Here is an 18,187-nt window from a genome sequence, read left to right as displayed (position 1 = left end):
AATCAGTCAGTCAATCTTGCCTTTCACCAGAAAGCTTCTTATTTGCAATATAAGCACTAAAATATAATTGATAATAAACCTTAATACAACCCATTACGACTTAAAGTGTGGATAATTCTATTATTTCTAAAGCACTTAATGTTTTTCTAGGTGCTGTATAAAGACTAAAAATGGCCCAGCCCCAGACTTTCATTCTAAAAGGTTTGATAGAAAAGAAAAGCAATACAGTGGTACCTCAGGTTACAGACGCTTCAGGTTACAGACTCTGCTAACCCAGAAATAGTACCTCAGGTTAAGAACTTTGCTTCAGGATGAGAACAGAAATAGCACAGTGGTGGCACAGCAGCAGCGGGAGGCCCCATTAGCTAAAGTGGTACCTCAGGTTAAGAACAGTTTCAGGTTAAGAACGGACCTCCAGAATGAATTAAGTTCTTAACCCGAGGTACCACTGTATGGGGAGGGAAGAGAAGAAACAAGTAGAATGAAAATGCAACTATTTCTTAATGCCCATGTGGAATAGCAACTCAGGAGATTTTCCTGGGAGAGGAACCCAATGGTTGTTGGTCCCAGCTGACCCACCATGGCACATAGAGGGAGGACTGCAGTGTCTCCTTGTGGCGCCTGTGAGCTTACATGTGGGAGAAAACGGACACAGCTCTGTTGGGCCCTGTGTGAGCTCTCTGCAGACGATGTATCTACCCTCTACTGTGTTTATATCCACTGCATGTTAACTGGTATCTCTCCTAAAGCTTGCAAGCAATAATAAAAACGAGAACATGTTTTGTCTGAATCTTATATCTTGTGTCTCAAAACATTATATTCCTTAGCTTTGGTTCTCCTTCTGTTTTCAAAGTAGGCTTCTGTTTTCTGTTTATGTGTGTACCTGTCTGATACTTGGTCTTCTTTTGTTTCAGACAGACTGGAAAGAGCGCTTCTGTGCTGTCAGCAATACCACCAAGGCCTTGCAGGAACGTATTGAAGAAATGCGCACCAGTGGTAAAGAGAAAGATAACACCATCAGCCGCCTGAAGAGGAGGCTTAAAGATCTAGAAGAAGCATTTGAAAAAGCCTACAAGCTCTCAGATAACAAAGATGCCAAGTTAAAGGAAGAAAATAAAATGTTCCAAAATGTAGGTTGGAAAAAACAGGGTAACTTGGATGCTTGAGTAAATTCACCTGAACAATCCATTTGTGAGGTCAGATGAGAGCCCCACTGTAATCAAGCAGCTGCTTGAATGAACCTCTAATTGAGATGATATTCCTGGAACTTTGTAATAGGAACCACTTTCTGAACACTGCAGATTTGGCTAGCCCTTAGTGGAAATGTCTCCTTACTTGTATTACAATTGTCTCTACTAAAACAATAGTACCTTTGTGGTATGCAGCTTTTAACAAAGAAATTGTGACTTCTATAGGCATTGGGGGAAGCATTTTTTTATTCTGTTTAATTCCAGATGGCTAAGTGTTGATATTCAGCAGCTGGGGAGGCAGATCTTTGGTGTCTCTGCCTACTCAGTTTCTTTTCTGTCTCTAGCCGCTAAATAGATGTGCTGTCTTAGTTCACACTCTGTATTTCTGGTATTTCTAAACTAATTTTAGGTTCCTCCTTGGGGTATTTTTTTTTAGAACAACTAGGGGTAGGCTGAAATTCATCAAAAAGTTGAGGGAATTTGTTTCAATTCTGTTTTGTTGGACATGCCTGATAATAGAAGTGAGTAAAGCTTAGTAGGTTATCTGTATAGCTCTGCAGTTGTTGAAATCTGTAGTCTTGAGGAATTTTCTCTAATGTTAGAGGGGAGCAGATCATTAGTATTCATATTCACCACAAAGGTAACATCCTTGCCTATTTGAACATTTGCTGTTATTTTTAGGAGGGCAGGGTTCTTGCCCAAGCATCTTGATCCTATCCACCCAAAACATTTTCTTTCTATGATGTCTGTTTCAAAGTATAATCACTAACTGAGGGAGGGAAAAAAATAAAAAAATTCCTTCCAGTAGCACCTTAAAGACCAACTAAGTTAGTTCTTGTTATGAGCTTTCGTGTGCATGCACACGAAAGCTCATACCAAGAACTAACTTAGTTGGTCTTTAAGGTGCTACTGGAAGGAATTTTTTTATTTTGTTTTGACTATGGCAGACCAACACGGCTACCTATCTGATGAGGGAGGAAAATGTAATTACTTTTATTTCTTTGTAGCTTTTAGGAGAATATGAATCCCTTGGGAAGGAGCATGAAAGAGTAAAGGTGAGAAGCAAATTCACTTTGTACCAAATTTTTATTCTATGGAATTTTCTGTCTATTTAAATAGAGAGGACCAAAAGCTGGAGGGGTTTTCGAGGGCTGAAGTCTTATGCAGGGAAGTCTGTTTGGAAGAAAGCCTGACTGAGTTCCGTGGGATGTACACTCTCTAGATTATTGCCTTAAATTCATAAGGGACATCTTCCAGATGTGCATTGTACTCTCAACAAAAACTGACACATTAAGGAGGGAGGGTAAATTATTATTTTTTACTCCTCAGAATTCAGCCTTTCTGCAAGACATTTTAACTATATCAGAAATGATAACTACCCAGTGGTCACTAATCCAGCCATAAATAGAATTTGTTGTGCACCAAGCTTCTTATTCATTTAGCCATATTGTGCAGATTATAGTGTCTCTCAGCTGAGAGAGCAGCAGGGAGCTAGATAGGCCTGCCCTGAAGGTGCTTAGCACCAGAGAATCATTTAGGAAGACAGATTGCTTCAGCAAGTGAACATGGCTGCATGTAGGAAGCCAGAAAGAAAGAAAGGCCCAAGATGATCTGCTGGTCTGCAGCAATCCTGACAGAGTACAAGTATGAAGATTAATTATTGGTAAGTGACAATGAAGCAAAACATATGCTGAACTTACTCCAGAGGAAGCTCAAGCCAAATTGGATTGATGCCCCTATAAATGGTGTAATCTTTCAAGATTAGTAGAGAGACCAATTCTGTATTTGCTTTACACTTTATGCACACTTAGCATGTGACCTTTTCTGCCTCCCTACAGGATACCTTAAACATCACTGAGAACAAATTGTTGGATGCACAAACTCAGATTTCTGATTTGAAAAGGTAAATGTGCCATTTAATCCTGTGTGAGGGGAAATGTTACTTCTTCAAATAATGTTGTAAAAATTTCAAAATCACCTTAACAGATTGGAGAACTGGGCCCAAGCTAACAATGCATTTCAGCAGGGACAAATGTAAGGCAGGAAGAACCAGATGCAGAAATATAAGATGGCGAACACTTGGCTTGCCTGTAATACACGTGAAAAGCATCTAGGGGTTTTGGTGGACTACAAGCTTAACATGAGCCAACAGTTTGATGCAGGAGCAAAAAGAACTAATGCTGTTCTAGGCTGCATCAACAGAAGTCTAGTGTCCAGATCAAGGGACATAATAGTACCACTCTATTCTGCCTTAGTCAGACCACACCTGGATAACTCTGCATTTCTGGGTGCCACAATTTAAGAAGGCTATTGAAAAGCTGGAACATTTACAGAGGAGGGCAACCAAGATGATCAAGAGTCTGGAAACCAAACCTTATGAGGAATTGTTGAGGGAGTTGGATATGTTGAGCCTGGAAAATAGGAAACTGAGGAGTATGATAACCATCTTCAAATATCTGGCGGGCTGTCAGATGGCAGATGGATCAAGCTTGTTTTCTCATGCTCTGGAGGGTAGGACTTGATTCAGTGGCTTCAAGTTACTAGAAGGGAGATTCTGACTAAACATCAGGAAGAACTTTCTGGTGGTAAGAGCTGTTTGACAGTGGAACAGACTGCCCCAGAAGGTGGTGAACTCTCCTTCCTTGGAGGTTTTTAAGCAGAGGTTGGAAGGCCATCTGTCATGGATGCTTTAGTTGAGATTTTTTACATTGCAGGGGGTTGGGGTCCCTTACAATTCTATGATTTATTTATTCATTTGCAGCATTCATACCATGCAACATATTTAAACTACTATGTAGCTCTTCTCAGAAGTAAACCCCAGTTTTGTGGTACTTGCACCTAGAATTGCAGCTCAAATTGTGTACAACACTTTGTTCTTTTTGACTGTTTAAAAAAGTGTGTGGAAGTCCAATGACACTTTGGTGGTGATTTCAAAACTTTGAGTTTCCTGGTGCAGGCACAACAAATGTGTGAGAACGTCAGCAGCTGCCTTGCACTGAGTCAGACCAGCTTATAAAATGTCTGCATTGACAGTGATTGGCAGAGTTGTTGGAGCAAACTTATTTTATGCCATTGTTTCTGAATATATTTTTGCTTCCATTATAGAACTGTCTCGAAACTTGAAGCTCAGATCAAGCAGTTAGAACATGAAAACTTGCTCAAATTTCGTCATTTTGCAGACAGTCACTTCAGAACATCCTATGCCAAGTAAGCAAATAATAAATATGACCTTGTGAGAAAGGATACGTGTCTTACAAAACTGTGATTTTTGAGAAGGATAAACATAGCTATTAGTCAGTTTTCCTTGATACAGAATAATCACAACAAAACAGATGCATAATAAAGCATTAATAAGAGGCTTTCTGGATATAGCAAGATCCCCACTGACTTACTGCAATTATCAATTTTCAGTAATGTAGCAATGATACTATGTGTTCTTGCTGTATGTACAGTGGTCTGATTGTCTGTTGTATGAACCATGCAAGATCATCTTGAGGCAGGCGTTGTTTCAGCCAAGGAAGACTCTTGCCAGGGTTAAGTGATATTTTTCAGCCCAGTGGTCACATTTATTATTAGTATTATTTATTGAATTTATATACCCCGCTATACCCCGGTGGTTCACAGAATAAAATCAAGATATAAAACCACAAAATACATAATAAAAATAAAAACAACTCAATAGCCCCCCTCCCAAAAAACCCCCACATTATTATTACTGTTTATTCCACTCCTGGAGAAACCACTTGGGGGTACCAAAGGCAAAAGCAGATGGATCAATGGATGTTGTGCCTACATTTTGGAATAGTGGCCTACATTCTAGCCATGTAAACGCCAGAGGCTTCAGCATACGCCCACCCCATCTCTTTCCAGGCCAGCAAGAGGCATGGAGAGGTGCCCTTAATGAGGTGCCCTTAGCAGGTACTGCTGATAGCTTCACAAGAGGCAGGAGCTCAAAGAGGGCACAGACTAAAGCCAGTGAGGAGTGTGGCCTGGAGAAGGCTAGAGGCTGGGAAGCTGCCTTTGATCCCTGGGCTTGAAGTTCCCACCCCACCACAGCTCTAGGGGTAACAAGTACTTCTCTAAAAATGTTTTCTCTCCTACCCCACAAAACTCAGCCCCCAAACAGTAATTTTAATGAATTACAGCAAATCGGTTCTCAAACTATCCCTGAAAGTTCTTTACTTCAACTTTTGGATGTTGACTATTCTTCAGATAGTCTCAGACCTGGTTGCTATGCTTGACACCCAGCAATATTTTATTTCAGTCTTAATACACTACCTACGAACCTCTGGTGTATAAATTATTATGTCAGTACAAATAAAACACTTGCTCCTTACATCAACTCTTTAGTCCCCCAAATGAATTATTCTAGCATTCTGGCTTAAGTTTAATAATACTTGGCTAAAATGATAGAGCATTTACTAAAATTGGTGCCTTCAGAATGTCTATTGGTAAATAAATTCTGCATTTCCCTATAAAGAAATTCTGCTGATTTTTTCATCTTAAGACTTCTTTATATGGACCTTTCATATTGTGCTTAACAGTGACCGCCATGAAGGGTGGTATGTAGAGGGCTAGTTTAAAAAAGAAAATGAGATTGTCCCAAACCTCTAGGAAAGCGAAAGGACTGAAATATCTCACAAAGTGGTGCAGGAATGGCTCAGAGAGGGCAGCAGGAGTAGTGTGTGCCCTCAGAAAAATGTGCCTGGGACAGTCCCCCCAGCAGCCCCCACCATGCTCCACCCCTGTGACTGTTTGACCTTCCTATAGATTTCTCCCACTTGAATTTAGTTACTGTGTACTTTCCAAAGTGGCTTCCTAAAGCTGTTTTCCTCAGCTAGCTCTGTGAGGGTGTGGGAATGATCATATTAATTTTGGCTAGTAAAATGCTGTACTGTATGAGAAATGAAACATGAGCTTTCCATTAATTCTCAAGTTTTCTGTCTAGAAGCAAGCTAGCAAGCTCTGATGTGAGCAGAAGGAAATGGTTGATACCAGGATCAGAGTATTCAATCTTCACAGGCCAGCCGTTAGAAGCCCAAGAGAGCTCCAAAGATAATCGTTTGGAAGAAACATACACTTCTTGCAGGTAGGGTGGCTTTGAATGCTAAATTGGCAAATAATCTCTTCCCCAAGGAGAGGACTCTGTTAGCATAAGGAGAGCTCTTCCACTGGTGGCTCATCCTAATCCACCACTCATGGGCTTTGTATCAGGGAGGAGATATAAAATGAGCCTGCTGTGACTTCGTTGCAGTTAGGTGGGAATTCATTTTCTGTGCCCTTTTGTCCCTTTGTCTCCCTTGTATACCATGGGTTGGATCCAGACTTGAGTTTATTTTATTTATTTAAAATACTTATAATCCACCCTTTACCTGACATGGAAATACATTTACAACAACAGTGACAGAAATTCAAATAATCCAGTACATCTCCCTTCACTCCAAAATCCTCCAAAATCCTAAGTGGATAGAATTGAATTAGCTGTGCCTCTGATTTCAATGGAACGCAGCAGAAAAACCATAACCATGTTGATTTTATTAGGGCTTACTGCTAGGTAAATTGGACTAGAATTGCAGCCTTAGTGTGGCTCCAACCCCAAGTATTTAAATTGGTGCTTATGAAATTTCTTCATCCTTTGAGTGCAACACTTTTGACATGTCATCAACATGATTACAGCCCATGTTGAACGTGTGTCATCCCATTGTATGTTTCTAGATACCATACACCTCCAGAAAAGGATTCTTCCCCAGATCCGTCGCTGACAAGTGATATTTCAAAAAAAGAAACACAAGTCGCAGAAACGCCCATCATAAAAGCCTTTAAAGAACTTGAAGGAAGAAAGACGTTGAAAAACTGGGCCACTCAGACAGAGAAAGAGGAAGCAGCTGCTCCTACAAGTAAGTCACCTTGAATTCTCCTTGGTTTCCTCAGTCCCAGGGTTTTGCTGCTACTTCTTTCTTCCCAGGGATTAGAATAAGCCTGGCTCAGTCTTTAAAGGACAGAGAGCCGCGATGTAATATGCAAGAACAGCAGAGCATCTGTCTGTATGCAGAAGGGCCCAGGCTCAGTCCTCTGCCTCTCCAGATAGGCCTGGGAATGTCTGTCTGAAACTATGGCGAGCCACTGCCAGTTGGTGTCGACAATACTAAGCTAGATGGACCCAGTCATTCAACTGTATTAAGGAAGCTAGCCTTATAAAATTAGCTGGTCTTGTTAATAAGAGGAGGAGGCAGGAGAGGGATCAAAAAGTGAGTTGTATGAGATTGCTAGCCAAGCCAGCTAAAAGCCAGCTTTTTAACTCATAAATGAGATGCAAGCTCTTGTGTGCCTAAAACATAGGAAGTGTAGTGGTGGGTGTTCAGTTTTCCTGAGTCTTCTCCCCCTAGCAAAACTCCTCAGACCTTTTCTAAGAAACCCCTGGTGCCGTTCCTTCAGCTTATTCTGGATCACTCATTCTTTGGCACGTTCTCCAGAAGTGGGGAGGTCTTGAGAACCCATAACACAGGACTCATACATGTTTTTTCAGTGAGCTTTTGATCTTTTTCTTGCTTTCAGCAATGTGTTATGATTCCCCTCCAATTTGAAAGTATCTTCCAAGTTTGTTTAATTTTTGAAATTGGTTTGATTATCTTTGTCTTGTTAGTTTTAATTTTCTTAAGCTGATTTGGGAACACTCCATTTTTTTCTTCTAGGGGGAAAGCAGGACGGGAAATCCTAAGAAAAATAAAGCCACTTTCTTGCATTGCTTGTATATTTCAGAAGCAACCACTCGACGTCCCACTGTTGGATTTGATGAAACAGCTCTCAGTGCCAGCCGGTCCCCAGAGAAAAGCAAAGACCAACTCAGACACAAAAGATACAGCTCACCTAATGGTCAGAGGTCCTCATCTCTTCCACCTTCAAACAGGAAGTCAAACACTCCAAGTAGGAATTGCAGCTGCAGGCTGCCCAACTTATAATTAGGGTGTACAGAGCCATCTTACTTAAAGTGATGTTAAGAGTCTTTCATAGCTCCATGGCTTCTGTTTTTACTGTGCCCTTGCTATTGTAGAATATGTCTTATTCTGCTGCTCTTGTTCTTTTAAAATGTGAACTTTCAAGGAGTGGCAAAGGTTTTGTTTTTAAATCCTGTATATAAACAGAGCAGGAAGGTGCTTTGATATTTAATGACTACTCCCACACGACCTTGATTAATCTAGCTAACCTTAAGATGAACTACACTGAGGGTGGGGGGAGCAGCAAGGTTGCCCACAGTAAATTACCAGGAAGTCCATTTCCACAGCAACCCCTTCCTCCATGTACCTTTTTTAGCAGCTGGAGGGGGCTGCTAATACACCTCTTGGGAGATGGAATTGGACCATAGGCTTCCAGCTCCCTACCATAGCATACTATTTAAGCAGAAGGTATTGTGGGAAAATGCTTGAATAACACATTTTTTGGCAAAGTCAACAGGAGCATAATATTATTACAAAGCATCTGATGCTTGTTCTAAGACATAACTAAATTCTAATAAGCTATTTCTCTTGGCAGCAAGGAGAGAGATAATGTTGACTCCAGTTGCTGTGACCTACAGCCCAAAGCGGTCTCCAAAAGAGAACCTGTCTCCAGGATTTAGCCACTTGCTCAACAAAACTGAGAACATGGTGACAAGGTAACTGTCTGCCAATACTCATTTAAGGGCTGTAGGGGAGAGAGTTGAGTTTGTGTGGTGTTAAAAATATTTTCACAATCTGCACAAATAGTTGTATAAAACAAACCACAGGAGCAGCAAAAAAACCACAGGAGCTTCTGCATCCCTGGATACACAATGGACAGGCTGCTTTCTTGAACCTGTGTGTCAGTAACGATGATGGAGGAGGAATGACCCTTTGTTTTGAAGATAGAAGGAGGAGTAACCCTTTGGAAGGACAGCCACCTCCATTGTAGGAAAATGCACGAAACAATTGCTCTTACATTACTCTGTTGTCCCTTACTCAGCAAGCTTTGGATATAGCTTATACTGCCAGTCCACCTGTGGCTTGCATTTACTGGATTGGAGCAATTGCCATTCAAGTAAGAATTTTGCACAAGCAGACCTTAGTCTTATTTCTCAAGCTCCCATTTAGTTGTTTTTCTTTCTTCCTTTTTTAACTGACCAGAAATGGCCTTTGGAATCCTTCCATTTAGCCATTTCCTGTGACCACAAGGGGTAAATCTCACCAGGACTCAGTGATGTGGAAACTGAGAAATATTTTACAAGTGCTTTTGTGTCTTTTCTCCCTAAAATACTAGATTTGATATTCTGCTTGATGAGTTGGAAACTGCTCCCACACCTACATCGCAATACAGCAATCCAAGGAAAAGGCTCCAGTTTCACTCAGTAGGTGATACTGAAGGTAACACTTCACAGTAGCTAGGATTCTGTTCTTTGGAATAAATATTCTTTTGCATTTCCAAGCCCTGCCTCTTTGCAGCTGTACCCACAGATGCCGCCTAGAAGTATAAAAATTGATAGTCGCTTTTGCTGTTAACATCAGACATGATCAAGAGAACTATAAATATAAGAATGGTCTACTTACCTCTGGATGTCACAGGTCTCCAAGTGGGTTGTGTTGCCTACCCTGCAGCTCAGAGGCAGGAAATGCCCAAAACTTCCACAAAATACTTTTCTGCTCTTGAGGTTCAGTTCATTTGCTGTCTCAGCTTGGAGCAACATCCTGTTTGGAGTCTCTCTCCTTCAGTCTGTTTCTGTGGATTTTGGCACTTTTCTCTGTCTGTTTATATGGTTACATGAGTCAGATTGGTCTCATGCAATTGGTTTTAAAATTTCACCGAATTGTAAGTTTAAACATGCACACATGTAATGTCTGTTTTTAACAACTCTTGAACCATAACAATAGAGATTAACATTTTTAAATGCTGTAAGATCAAACCCAGAAGTAGCTCTTCACTTACTATACTTAGAAATAATAATATTCTCTCTCTCTCTCTCTCTCTCTCTCTCTCTCTCACACACACACACACACACACAAACACACACACACATATATATATATATATATATATATATATATATATATATATATATATTTCATCTTTATAAAATTCTACTGTTTAAATTTTTCCGAGATTAAATTAAATTGACAAAACCTGTGGCACTAATTGCATTTTGGGGCTCCTGTTTTAATTAATCCCTGCCGCTCTTATCTGTTTTGTATAATGACAGGTGTACTTCTAGAGTAATAAAGGCTTTTGAATTTACATCAGTCATGTTTTATGTTCTTCAGGATTAAATATATAGGGTTGGACCCAGAGTAAATTAATTGCACAGTTCTAGGCCTGGGCGATGTATCGATTACCCAGGACTGATATGAGGGCCAGACCATGATGACTGCTTCACCTGGCAGTATATTGTGGGTGAAACCACATTTGCTGAGTGCCAACAGCACGTGAGGGAGAAACAAGCTACAGCCAGGCACTGGTGGCAGAGCGGCTCAGGAGCAGTGGCCGTTTCACCCGCAATATACGGCCAGGTGAACCAGCCATTGCCTCTGGCCCTCATACTGCTGAGGGAGGAACCAGCTACATCATCTGGGGCCGATGCAGCTTGTTCCTGCCTCAGTTGCTTATGTGGGCAGGCAGCTGCTTTAAACTTCTCCGTTCAGGGGTGCCTGGCTGCTTGCCCCTCAGCGGAGAAGTGTAGCAGAACCCCCACTTTGCCTCTGGCTTACGTGAGCTGAGGCAGGATGAGGGCTCCGTTAAACTTGTGGGAGCCCTGCGAACAGAGCCTGTCAGTTGTAAGTCCCATTGAATTCAGTGGGGCTTACTTCCTGGTAACCAGGATTAGGACTGCAGCTTTAGTCTGGACCCAGCTCTACGGTAGGTAATATTCTATTTATTTATTTGCTTACTTACTTACTTACTTACTTACTTATTTTACATGTTTGTGTGTTGACTTTTTTTGGTTAGTTACTCAGTTCAGAGGTGCTATAATTTGCCTTGAGTCCGTGGCATAGCATTGGAGAGAAATCAAAGAGGCTCTTTGGAAACATGCATCCAAAATCATTTATTGGATTGTTTCTTTTTTGCTGGTGATTTGACTCTCAGAAGATGCTACATGCTCCAAAAGACTTTGCCACATGCCATGGAGCTGACTAAATTGGAAGTGTCCGAGACCTTCTTGAGGGCTTTGCTGAAGTTAGAAGTTGTTCATGTTCAATTTTTTCTTGCTTGTCCAATATATTCTATGTACTAATAATTTTTCCATGAAGAGCTTAAAATCTGATTTCTGCTCTTTTCTTTTTCGTGGTGGATCAGAACTGGAGCATGTTGGCCCTGGCAAAAGCAGCCGTGCCAAGCCTTCCTCTTCCACAGATTCTTTGCATGCAGAAGCAAAGAGAGGTATGGCAGGGCGAACGTGGGAAGACGAGAGCTCTGTGCATACAAGCCTGTCTTCAGCAGCACCAGCACCTTATGAGACGGAGTTCAAATACATGTCAAGGATTAAGACATTGACCGAAACAGAGAGACTCTTTGATGAGCTCACACAGGAAAAGCAGCAGGTAGAAACCAAGTGCTTTGACTTCTTACATTTCTTGTTAAAGTTCTGTGTTTTGGAAAAATGTCTACCACTGCAGTACCTGTCTTTAAGGTACTGTATATTAATATTCAGTATCAGAAACTTCATCCAAGGCAGTATGTCTCTGAATTCCAGTAGTTGGGAATTGCAAGTGAGGAGAGCACTGCTGCTCTCGGGTCCTGTTTGCGGGCTTCCCAGAGGCGTCTGGTTGCCTGCTGTGATTACAGTGTGTTATGTGTTAGGTGGGCCTTTGGCCTCATCCATGACTTCTGTTCTGATACTCTTATCTCACAGTATGGCCTTAAATGCCTACTAAGCAAAATACATGGTCTCAGCAGACTAATTCATTCTTGCTCAAGGAAAAGGAGGCAAGTATGTTAAACTTGGTTATCTGTTTTTTAAGCCGGGTTACGGTTGCACCCATGCCAAGTAAACTTGGCTTGCCTCAACCAAGAATGAAGTGTGGCAATGCCCTCTTCTAATTTGAGTAGTGTCAATGTGGGCAAGCCTATGTTTGCTGTGGTGTCACTTTGATTTGCTCTGTGCCCTCTCCAACCTTCTACCCCATTATATCTTCTGATTTGTATGAATGACAGCAGGATTGTAACCAAAACATGGCCACTGAGAAACCAGAGGAAAGTTTTATGTATGCTTGGGGGAAACCCCAAGGCTTGCAGATAAGGGGCAACCCTCTGCAAAATAATTGCCCAGTAAGGTTTGAGCTACAAACTGTAGAGTGGCTTTTGGAAAAAAGGAAAGCAGAACTGAGGGGCAGGAAGAGGAATGGGAAGCCTTTACCCTGCTTGGCTGAATTAACTGGCTATGACCCTGAGCAGGACCTGGGCTGATGCAAAGCAGCACTTCTTGTTTCAAGCCACCCAGTGGTTGTATCTATTTCAAAACTGCCTTTTGGGGGAAATGGGAAGTGAAATGGGATATCCAGATGTGGGCATATCTGTTAACACAACCCAGGATGGTACTATCCTAAGATCTGTTGAGCTGGAAAAGTAGTTTGTGGCTTCCTTGCAGATGAAATTCCAAGGTAGTTTTATTCCGACTCTTGTAGCTTTCATAATTTTCACTGGCATTTATTTTGTTTTCCCAGATTGAGTCCCAACTGAGTCGAATACCTTGTGCTGGAGGGAGAATGACTCTGCAGGCAAGACTAAATCAGGTTTAAATTCTCATGTTGAAATCCTGATGGGGAGGGGGAAAGTTGAATCTTGCGTGGAACTGAAAACTATAGTAAAAGCATATTTCCCTTCTCTCTTCTAAGCATGTGCCTCATTTGGGAGTTCTAATGTTTGACTTCCATGTGGGAATGAACCACTGCAGATTTATTTTTATATTTGTCTCAAGCACAGTTTTTTTTTTTTAATTCATGCTTTGTTCACAGTGGAGTTGAAGGATGTCCCCTTTATGAGGGATATTTGCCACTGCAGAATCTTACAAGCTAAATGAAGAACAATTTGGAGGTGGTTGGGATTCTCACATTTCCCCAAATTGTACCAATGGGCAGCAAAATTTCTAAATGGGTTGTTCTTGTGGGGTAAAGAGTACATACAGTTTCCAATTTGGAAGAGCTGGGTTTTGCCTTTTCCTGGTCTTTAATGTGTGTGTTTGAATATTTTGTTTAGGAAGCCTTGGAAGATCGCTTGGAAAGGGTCAATAGAGAATTGGGCTCAATCCGCATGATCCTGAAGAGATTTCATGTTTTACGTACCTCTGCAAATATTTGAGATGTCTCTGTTTAAATTTAGATATCCTTTTGTTTGCACTAAAAGTATAATAATTATGCACTCTGAAAATGCAAATTGTTTTGTATCTTTTGTAAGCCCTGTGCAGCAGTTTTGCAATCATGTTACCCTTTACACACTATTTTGTATTGAGCCACATATATTTTAAAACCTATTTTTGTTACACCTGAAGGGATCAATCTGTCAATTCTGTATTTTGCTACTTTTGAAGAAGTGTTAATAGTTTTTTTGAAACCTTGAACATGAATTCTTTATAAGAACAGGAGCAGCTTATTTTCAAAATGTGATCATGCTGAAATCGATTTTGTGGTGCAGCAGGCTCACTGTTTTCATAGAGCTTGTAGCCTGTCTTGCAAAGTAGGTTACAATGAAGTATTGAATTTTTATTTATGCTAAACATGATGCACACATAGCTTCTTGTTGTGAAGTGAATGCTACACCAATGCTACACACCTTGTAGTTCGGAAATTGCATATCCTTTCTTCAACTTCTTGCTCAATTGCAGCACAGTATTTTCCACAGCTGCACAAGTCCAGTTTGCAAATGTCAGTTTAAATAACAGTATGCACAGCAAGGGGTTTTAGAAAGGCAAAAATAATGTTTCTCTTTTTTAAAAGAGTTTTTATTTTGCATGTTTTGTCACTGAAATATTAATTAAAACTGAATTGTCTAAAATGAAGTTGTCTGTCATTTGTGGGGGGCGGATCTCAGTGGAAACATTACGGGGGGGGGGGACTTTTATTTCTGGCTACTTGGGGTGGCTCCACAAAGCATGAAGACCTTTGCAAGATCAAGTTTTTTATCATTACCCACCAAAAGAGAAAGTATGCAGCTCCTTGCTCATCAGCAGCTATGGGCAAAAGCGCCTAAGCAGCGCCATTAAGAGGCTTCTCTGGCCCTGATAGCAACCATATGGTTGCTATCTTTCTAGCAGTTTGTGTCCCTTGGCACTTTTGCTTTCCTTCTCTCTCCCTCCAATAGTCAAGGCACCCAGTGAAGCAGCATGTAGGGCTGCATCTGTAATTAAGCGATTGTTATTTATAGAACTTAGCAAATTAGCCTACTCCACCCCACAGATCTGTCGTAGTCTAAAATGCAGAACCCTGCTGTTTCCCTTGAATCTTTCTTTTATTGATTCTTCTTTAAGTCAGTTGGAAAAGTAAGTCATTGGCACCCCACCCCCCACCTTCCATATTTTCCAATTAAAGACTCCACCTGGAATCATTTAGAAATAACTATTGCTATAATCATTTAAATAGAAGATCCCACAAAGGCCTCTCTTCCTTGATAAAATGTTCTACGGTAGCAGGTGCTGCTAACAGCATTTCTGAATTGGTCGTCATAAAATTTAACGAAGTGTGTCCCCAAGTACACTTGATATTGTTTCTTCCCCTCCCTGCTGCCTTCATCATCTTAGCAGCACCATTTGGAGACACTGAAATACATGCTACATCCCCTTAGGCTGTAATCCTGAGCATACTGAACTCTCTGGAGTGAACATGTCCAAGTGGGTGCTTGAACTCTTCTAAATGTTATTGTTTGACTCGTGTGATATTTGGAGGTATAAGGTTTAAACTTCCTTCACCTCTGACCATTAGCTATGCTGGCTAGGACTGATGGTAGTTGTGGACTGGGAGTGTTTTTCTTTTCTTGATTTGAGAGCCAATGTGGTAGCGACTAGATTGTCAGGCTAGAACGTGGGGGACCAGTGTTGAATCGCCATGAGCCAATCACTCACTCAGCCTAGCTTGCCTCACAGGGTTGTGGGGATTAAGTGAGAATAGGGAGAAACATGTAAGTCACCTTGAGCTCTTTGGAGAAAAGATGGGATATAAATGCAATAAAGAAGAGGAAGCTTTGCATGTGTGAATGACCCATGCTAGCTAATTATTGCAGAACTGTCATGTGACCTTAAACATGACTTTCAGGTGTGTCCTCTACCCCCAAATCAACTGAGCAGTGAGTGGCTGAAGTAATGCATGCACATATATGAACTGGTCCAAACTTTAGCTCACACACCAGAAGAACACATTCTTCATCAGTGGAAGAAAGATGGAAGTTCTTTATATCTCACCACTGTGTTGGGCTTTCCCCATATATAATGCACATCTGCAAATCCATTGGGAAGAGAGCCAGTGTGGTGTAGTGGTTAAGAGCAGTAGACTTGCAATCTTGTGAACCGGGTTTGCTTCCCCGCTCCTCCACATGTAGCTGCTGGGTGACCTTGGGCCAGTCACACTTCTCTGAAGTCTCTCAGCCCCACACCTCACAGAGTGTTTGTTGTGGGGGAGGAAGGGAAAGGAGAATGTGAGCCGCTTTGAGACTCCTTCAGGTAGTGATAAGGCTGGATATCAAATACAAACTTTTCTACCAATTTCAGAGGATGGTGGCTCAAGGAAGCAGGTTTGAACACCAAGAAGGACATTTGTAAGAGTGCTCCCCGTCCCTCTGCTGTATTATCAACCAGGCTGGAGACCTTGCCTTCTCAAGTGAAAGAATCCATAACATTTTGGCACCATCAATCTCAGTACAAGCAGGTTCCTGCTATTTGTTTACTCTGTGCCTATTTCTAAGGGTATTATGGACAAAAGGCAGGCTGCTAAGAAGAGCCCATCTAAACTCAGCATCCTCTTCTCACTGTGACCAATCAAATTGCCCAATGGGGAGCCTGCAAGCAGGACCTGAGGGCGGCTCTAAAGCAGCTAGATTATTTTGCATTATTTCCTTCCCAAGACAAATGCTCCCGCTGACCCTTTCTGCTGAGCAAACTACCTCTCCATTGCACACAAGTCCTGCATACCCATGTGGGTTCAGACACACCTTGTAATGTTTCCTGTCGAGTTTGCGCTTGCATCCCTAAGTGAATTAATGCTTTATAATAGCACCCAAAGCAAAACAACTAGCGTTAGATTGTGAACTGCCTTTGAGATTATTTATAAATGAAAAGCAAAAGACACTTTAACAGTAAATTACAAAAATATCTATGAACTGGAAATGGAAAACTGACGCACAGATCCCTCCGGACATCTTGGAGATGCTTGTGGAAAAGGTTCCCCAAACCTTGCTAAGGGAGGCCAATGGCATCAATTAAGTGCCAGCGGCTGTGTTCACACTTTAGTCTGAGCCTGGGTGCTATAGATGTGCAGCAGAGAGGCAAGTCACAAGTGCAGGCCTGTCTCTGTTCCCAGTGGAGCGCTTTCATACATTATAAATACATACAGTTAATGTAAATTGTTATTTATTTTTCTCCTTGGAGACTTGGCGCAAATCAGCCAAATGTTTTCATTTGTCTTCAAAAATCAGCTGTGTAACTTTTTCTTCCAGCCTTCCACCAGCACCACAAATAAGCAATATTTTATTAATTACTTTTGATGCAATCCACTGGCCATTTGATCCGCTGGTGCTGGACCGGGCACTGAGGGCAGCCCTGCTCAATCTGACCACCTAGTCCAGCATCAAACTCCTGCAGTGGCCAACTAGGGAAGCCCACAAGCAGAACAGTTTTTTTTGTTTATTATATTTCTATCCCACCCATCCTCCAAGGAGCTCAAAGTAGCCCACACAGTTCACCCCTTTGCCCACCCTGTGAAGTGGGTTAGGTCTTTGGCTAATTAAACAGTCTCTTAAGCTGTGGGGTATTGTTTTTGTTTCTTACTATGTTATGCATTTTTATGTTTTATCCTGTGATCCTTGAATTAAGAGTAGTATAGAAATTTTCTAAATAGTAATACTAGTAATAGGCTGAGAGAGCTAGGCTTGCCCAGTGTCACCCAGTGAGCATCCTGGCTGTGCAGGGATTTGTCTCAAAGTGATGTTTTGATTCTGACAGGTAGCTGCCTCCCTCTTTGGGCTTGCTGTTGGTGGATTTATTAGGTTGACTGGCCAAACCCAGAATACTCATTAATGGATCCTCATCATCCTGGAAAAAAAGTGGCAAGCAGGCTGCCAAAGGGTTCTGTCCTGTGCCCATCGGACAAAGAAATTGAGGGGGTGCTCATGAACTCTACAAGTGACACCAAACTGGAAGGGGTACCTAATGCCACAGAAGACAGAATAGGGATTCAGGCAGACCTTAACAGGGTCCCCTCCAGCTCTACAATACTATGATTCTATGATCCTGGGTCTCCTGGTCCTAGTCCAACACATTAACCCAGCCTTTTTCAACCTTGGGTCCCAAAAAGTTGTTGAGCTACAACTCTCATCATCCCTAGTGAGAAGGGCCAACAGTGATTGAAGTTGTAGTTCAACAACTTTTGGGAACCCAAAGCTGAGAAAGACTCCTAACCAGTACACCAGGCTGCAATTCCCGGCAACTAACATTCTGAGGCTATCTCCATCGCCATTGAGACTAGTAGCCGCTGTTAGCTTCCATGAATTTGTCTAATCCCTTTTGACGCTGTCCAAGTTCGTAGTTCTCGCTATATGCCACTTGAACCGTTAGGGCATAATTTAGCTGATTTGGAGGCATGGGACTCACCTCCCTGGCTAATTCTGGGATTATAGGTAAGGTAAGTGAGCATTCACACTGCTGCTTAGCCCATGTTTTCATTTGAGGCTTCCAGACCCAGCTCTACTTCTCAGCCAGTTGGCAATAAAGATTATTTCAGGAAAGGTGCATGTAAAATGAACCCAAGTGGAACAAAGCAAGGGTGGGAGATGCAGTTTTCAAAACCACAAGAAAT

At 41.7% G+C, this 18,187-nt stretch overlaps 1 protein-coding gene across 11 annotated transcripts in view; it reads left to right on the top strand.

The window, feature by feature from the left end:
* The window catches only part of MPHOSPH9 (M-phase phosphoprotein 9), a 49,530-nt gene extending 35,350 nt beyond the window's left edge, over nucleotides 1-14,180 (top strand). For 8 of the 11 annotated variants that reach the window (XM_081841592.1, XM_081841591.1, XM_081841594.1 and 5 more), the window contains 12 exons: nucleotides 915-1,130; nucleotides 2,198-2,245; nucleotides 3,029-3,093; nucleotides 4,296-4,397; nucleotides 6,127-6,279; nucleotides 6,906-7,087; nucleotides 7,950-8,114; nucleotides 8,721-8,841; nucleotides 9,462-9,565; nucleotides 11,487-11,731; nucleotides 12,854-12,922; nucleotides 13,386-14,180. In XM_081841592.1, coding sequence (XP_081697718.1) covers nucleotides 915-1,130; nucleotides 2,198-2,245; nucleotides 3,029-3,093; nucleotides 4,296-4,397; nucleotides 6,127-6,279; nucleotides 6,906-7,087; nucleotides 7,950-8,114; nucleotides 8,721-8,841; nucleotides 9,462-9,565; nucleotides 11,487-11,731; nucleotides 12,854-12,922; nucleotides 13,386-13,487 — 1,572 coding nt within the window. In that variant the 3' untranslated portion in view covers nucleotides 13,488-14,180. The remainder of the gene's footprint in view (nucleotides 1-914; nucleotides 1,131-2,197; nucleotides 2,246-3,028; nucleotides 3,094-4,295; nucleotides 4,398-6,126; nucleotides 6,280-6,905; nucleotides 7,088-7,949; nucleotides 8,115-8,720; nucleotides 8,842-9,461; nucleotides 9,566-11,486; nucleotides 11,732-12,853; nucleotides 12,923-13,385) is intronic. The other 3 variants (XM_081841597.1, XM_081841596.1, XM_081841595.1) reach the window with 3 other exon arrangements.
* Nucleotides 14,181-18,187: the final 4,007 nt, after the last annotated feature.

Source organism: Podarcis erhardii (assembly GCF_964252035.2).
Source record: "Podarcis erhardii genome assembly, chromosome: 15".
Lineage (NCBI taxonomy): Eukaryota > Metazoa > Chordata > Lepidosauria > Squamata > Lacertidae > Podarcis > Podarcis erhardii.
The sequence above is the reverse complement of the archived record's forward strand: the minus strand, read 5'-3'. Positions and strand labels throughout refer to the sequence as shown.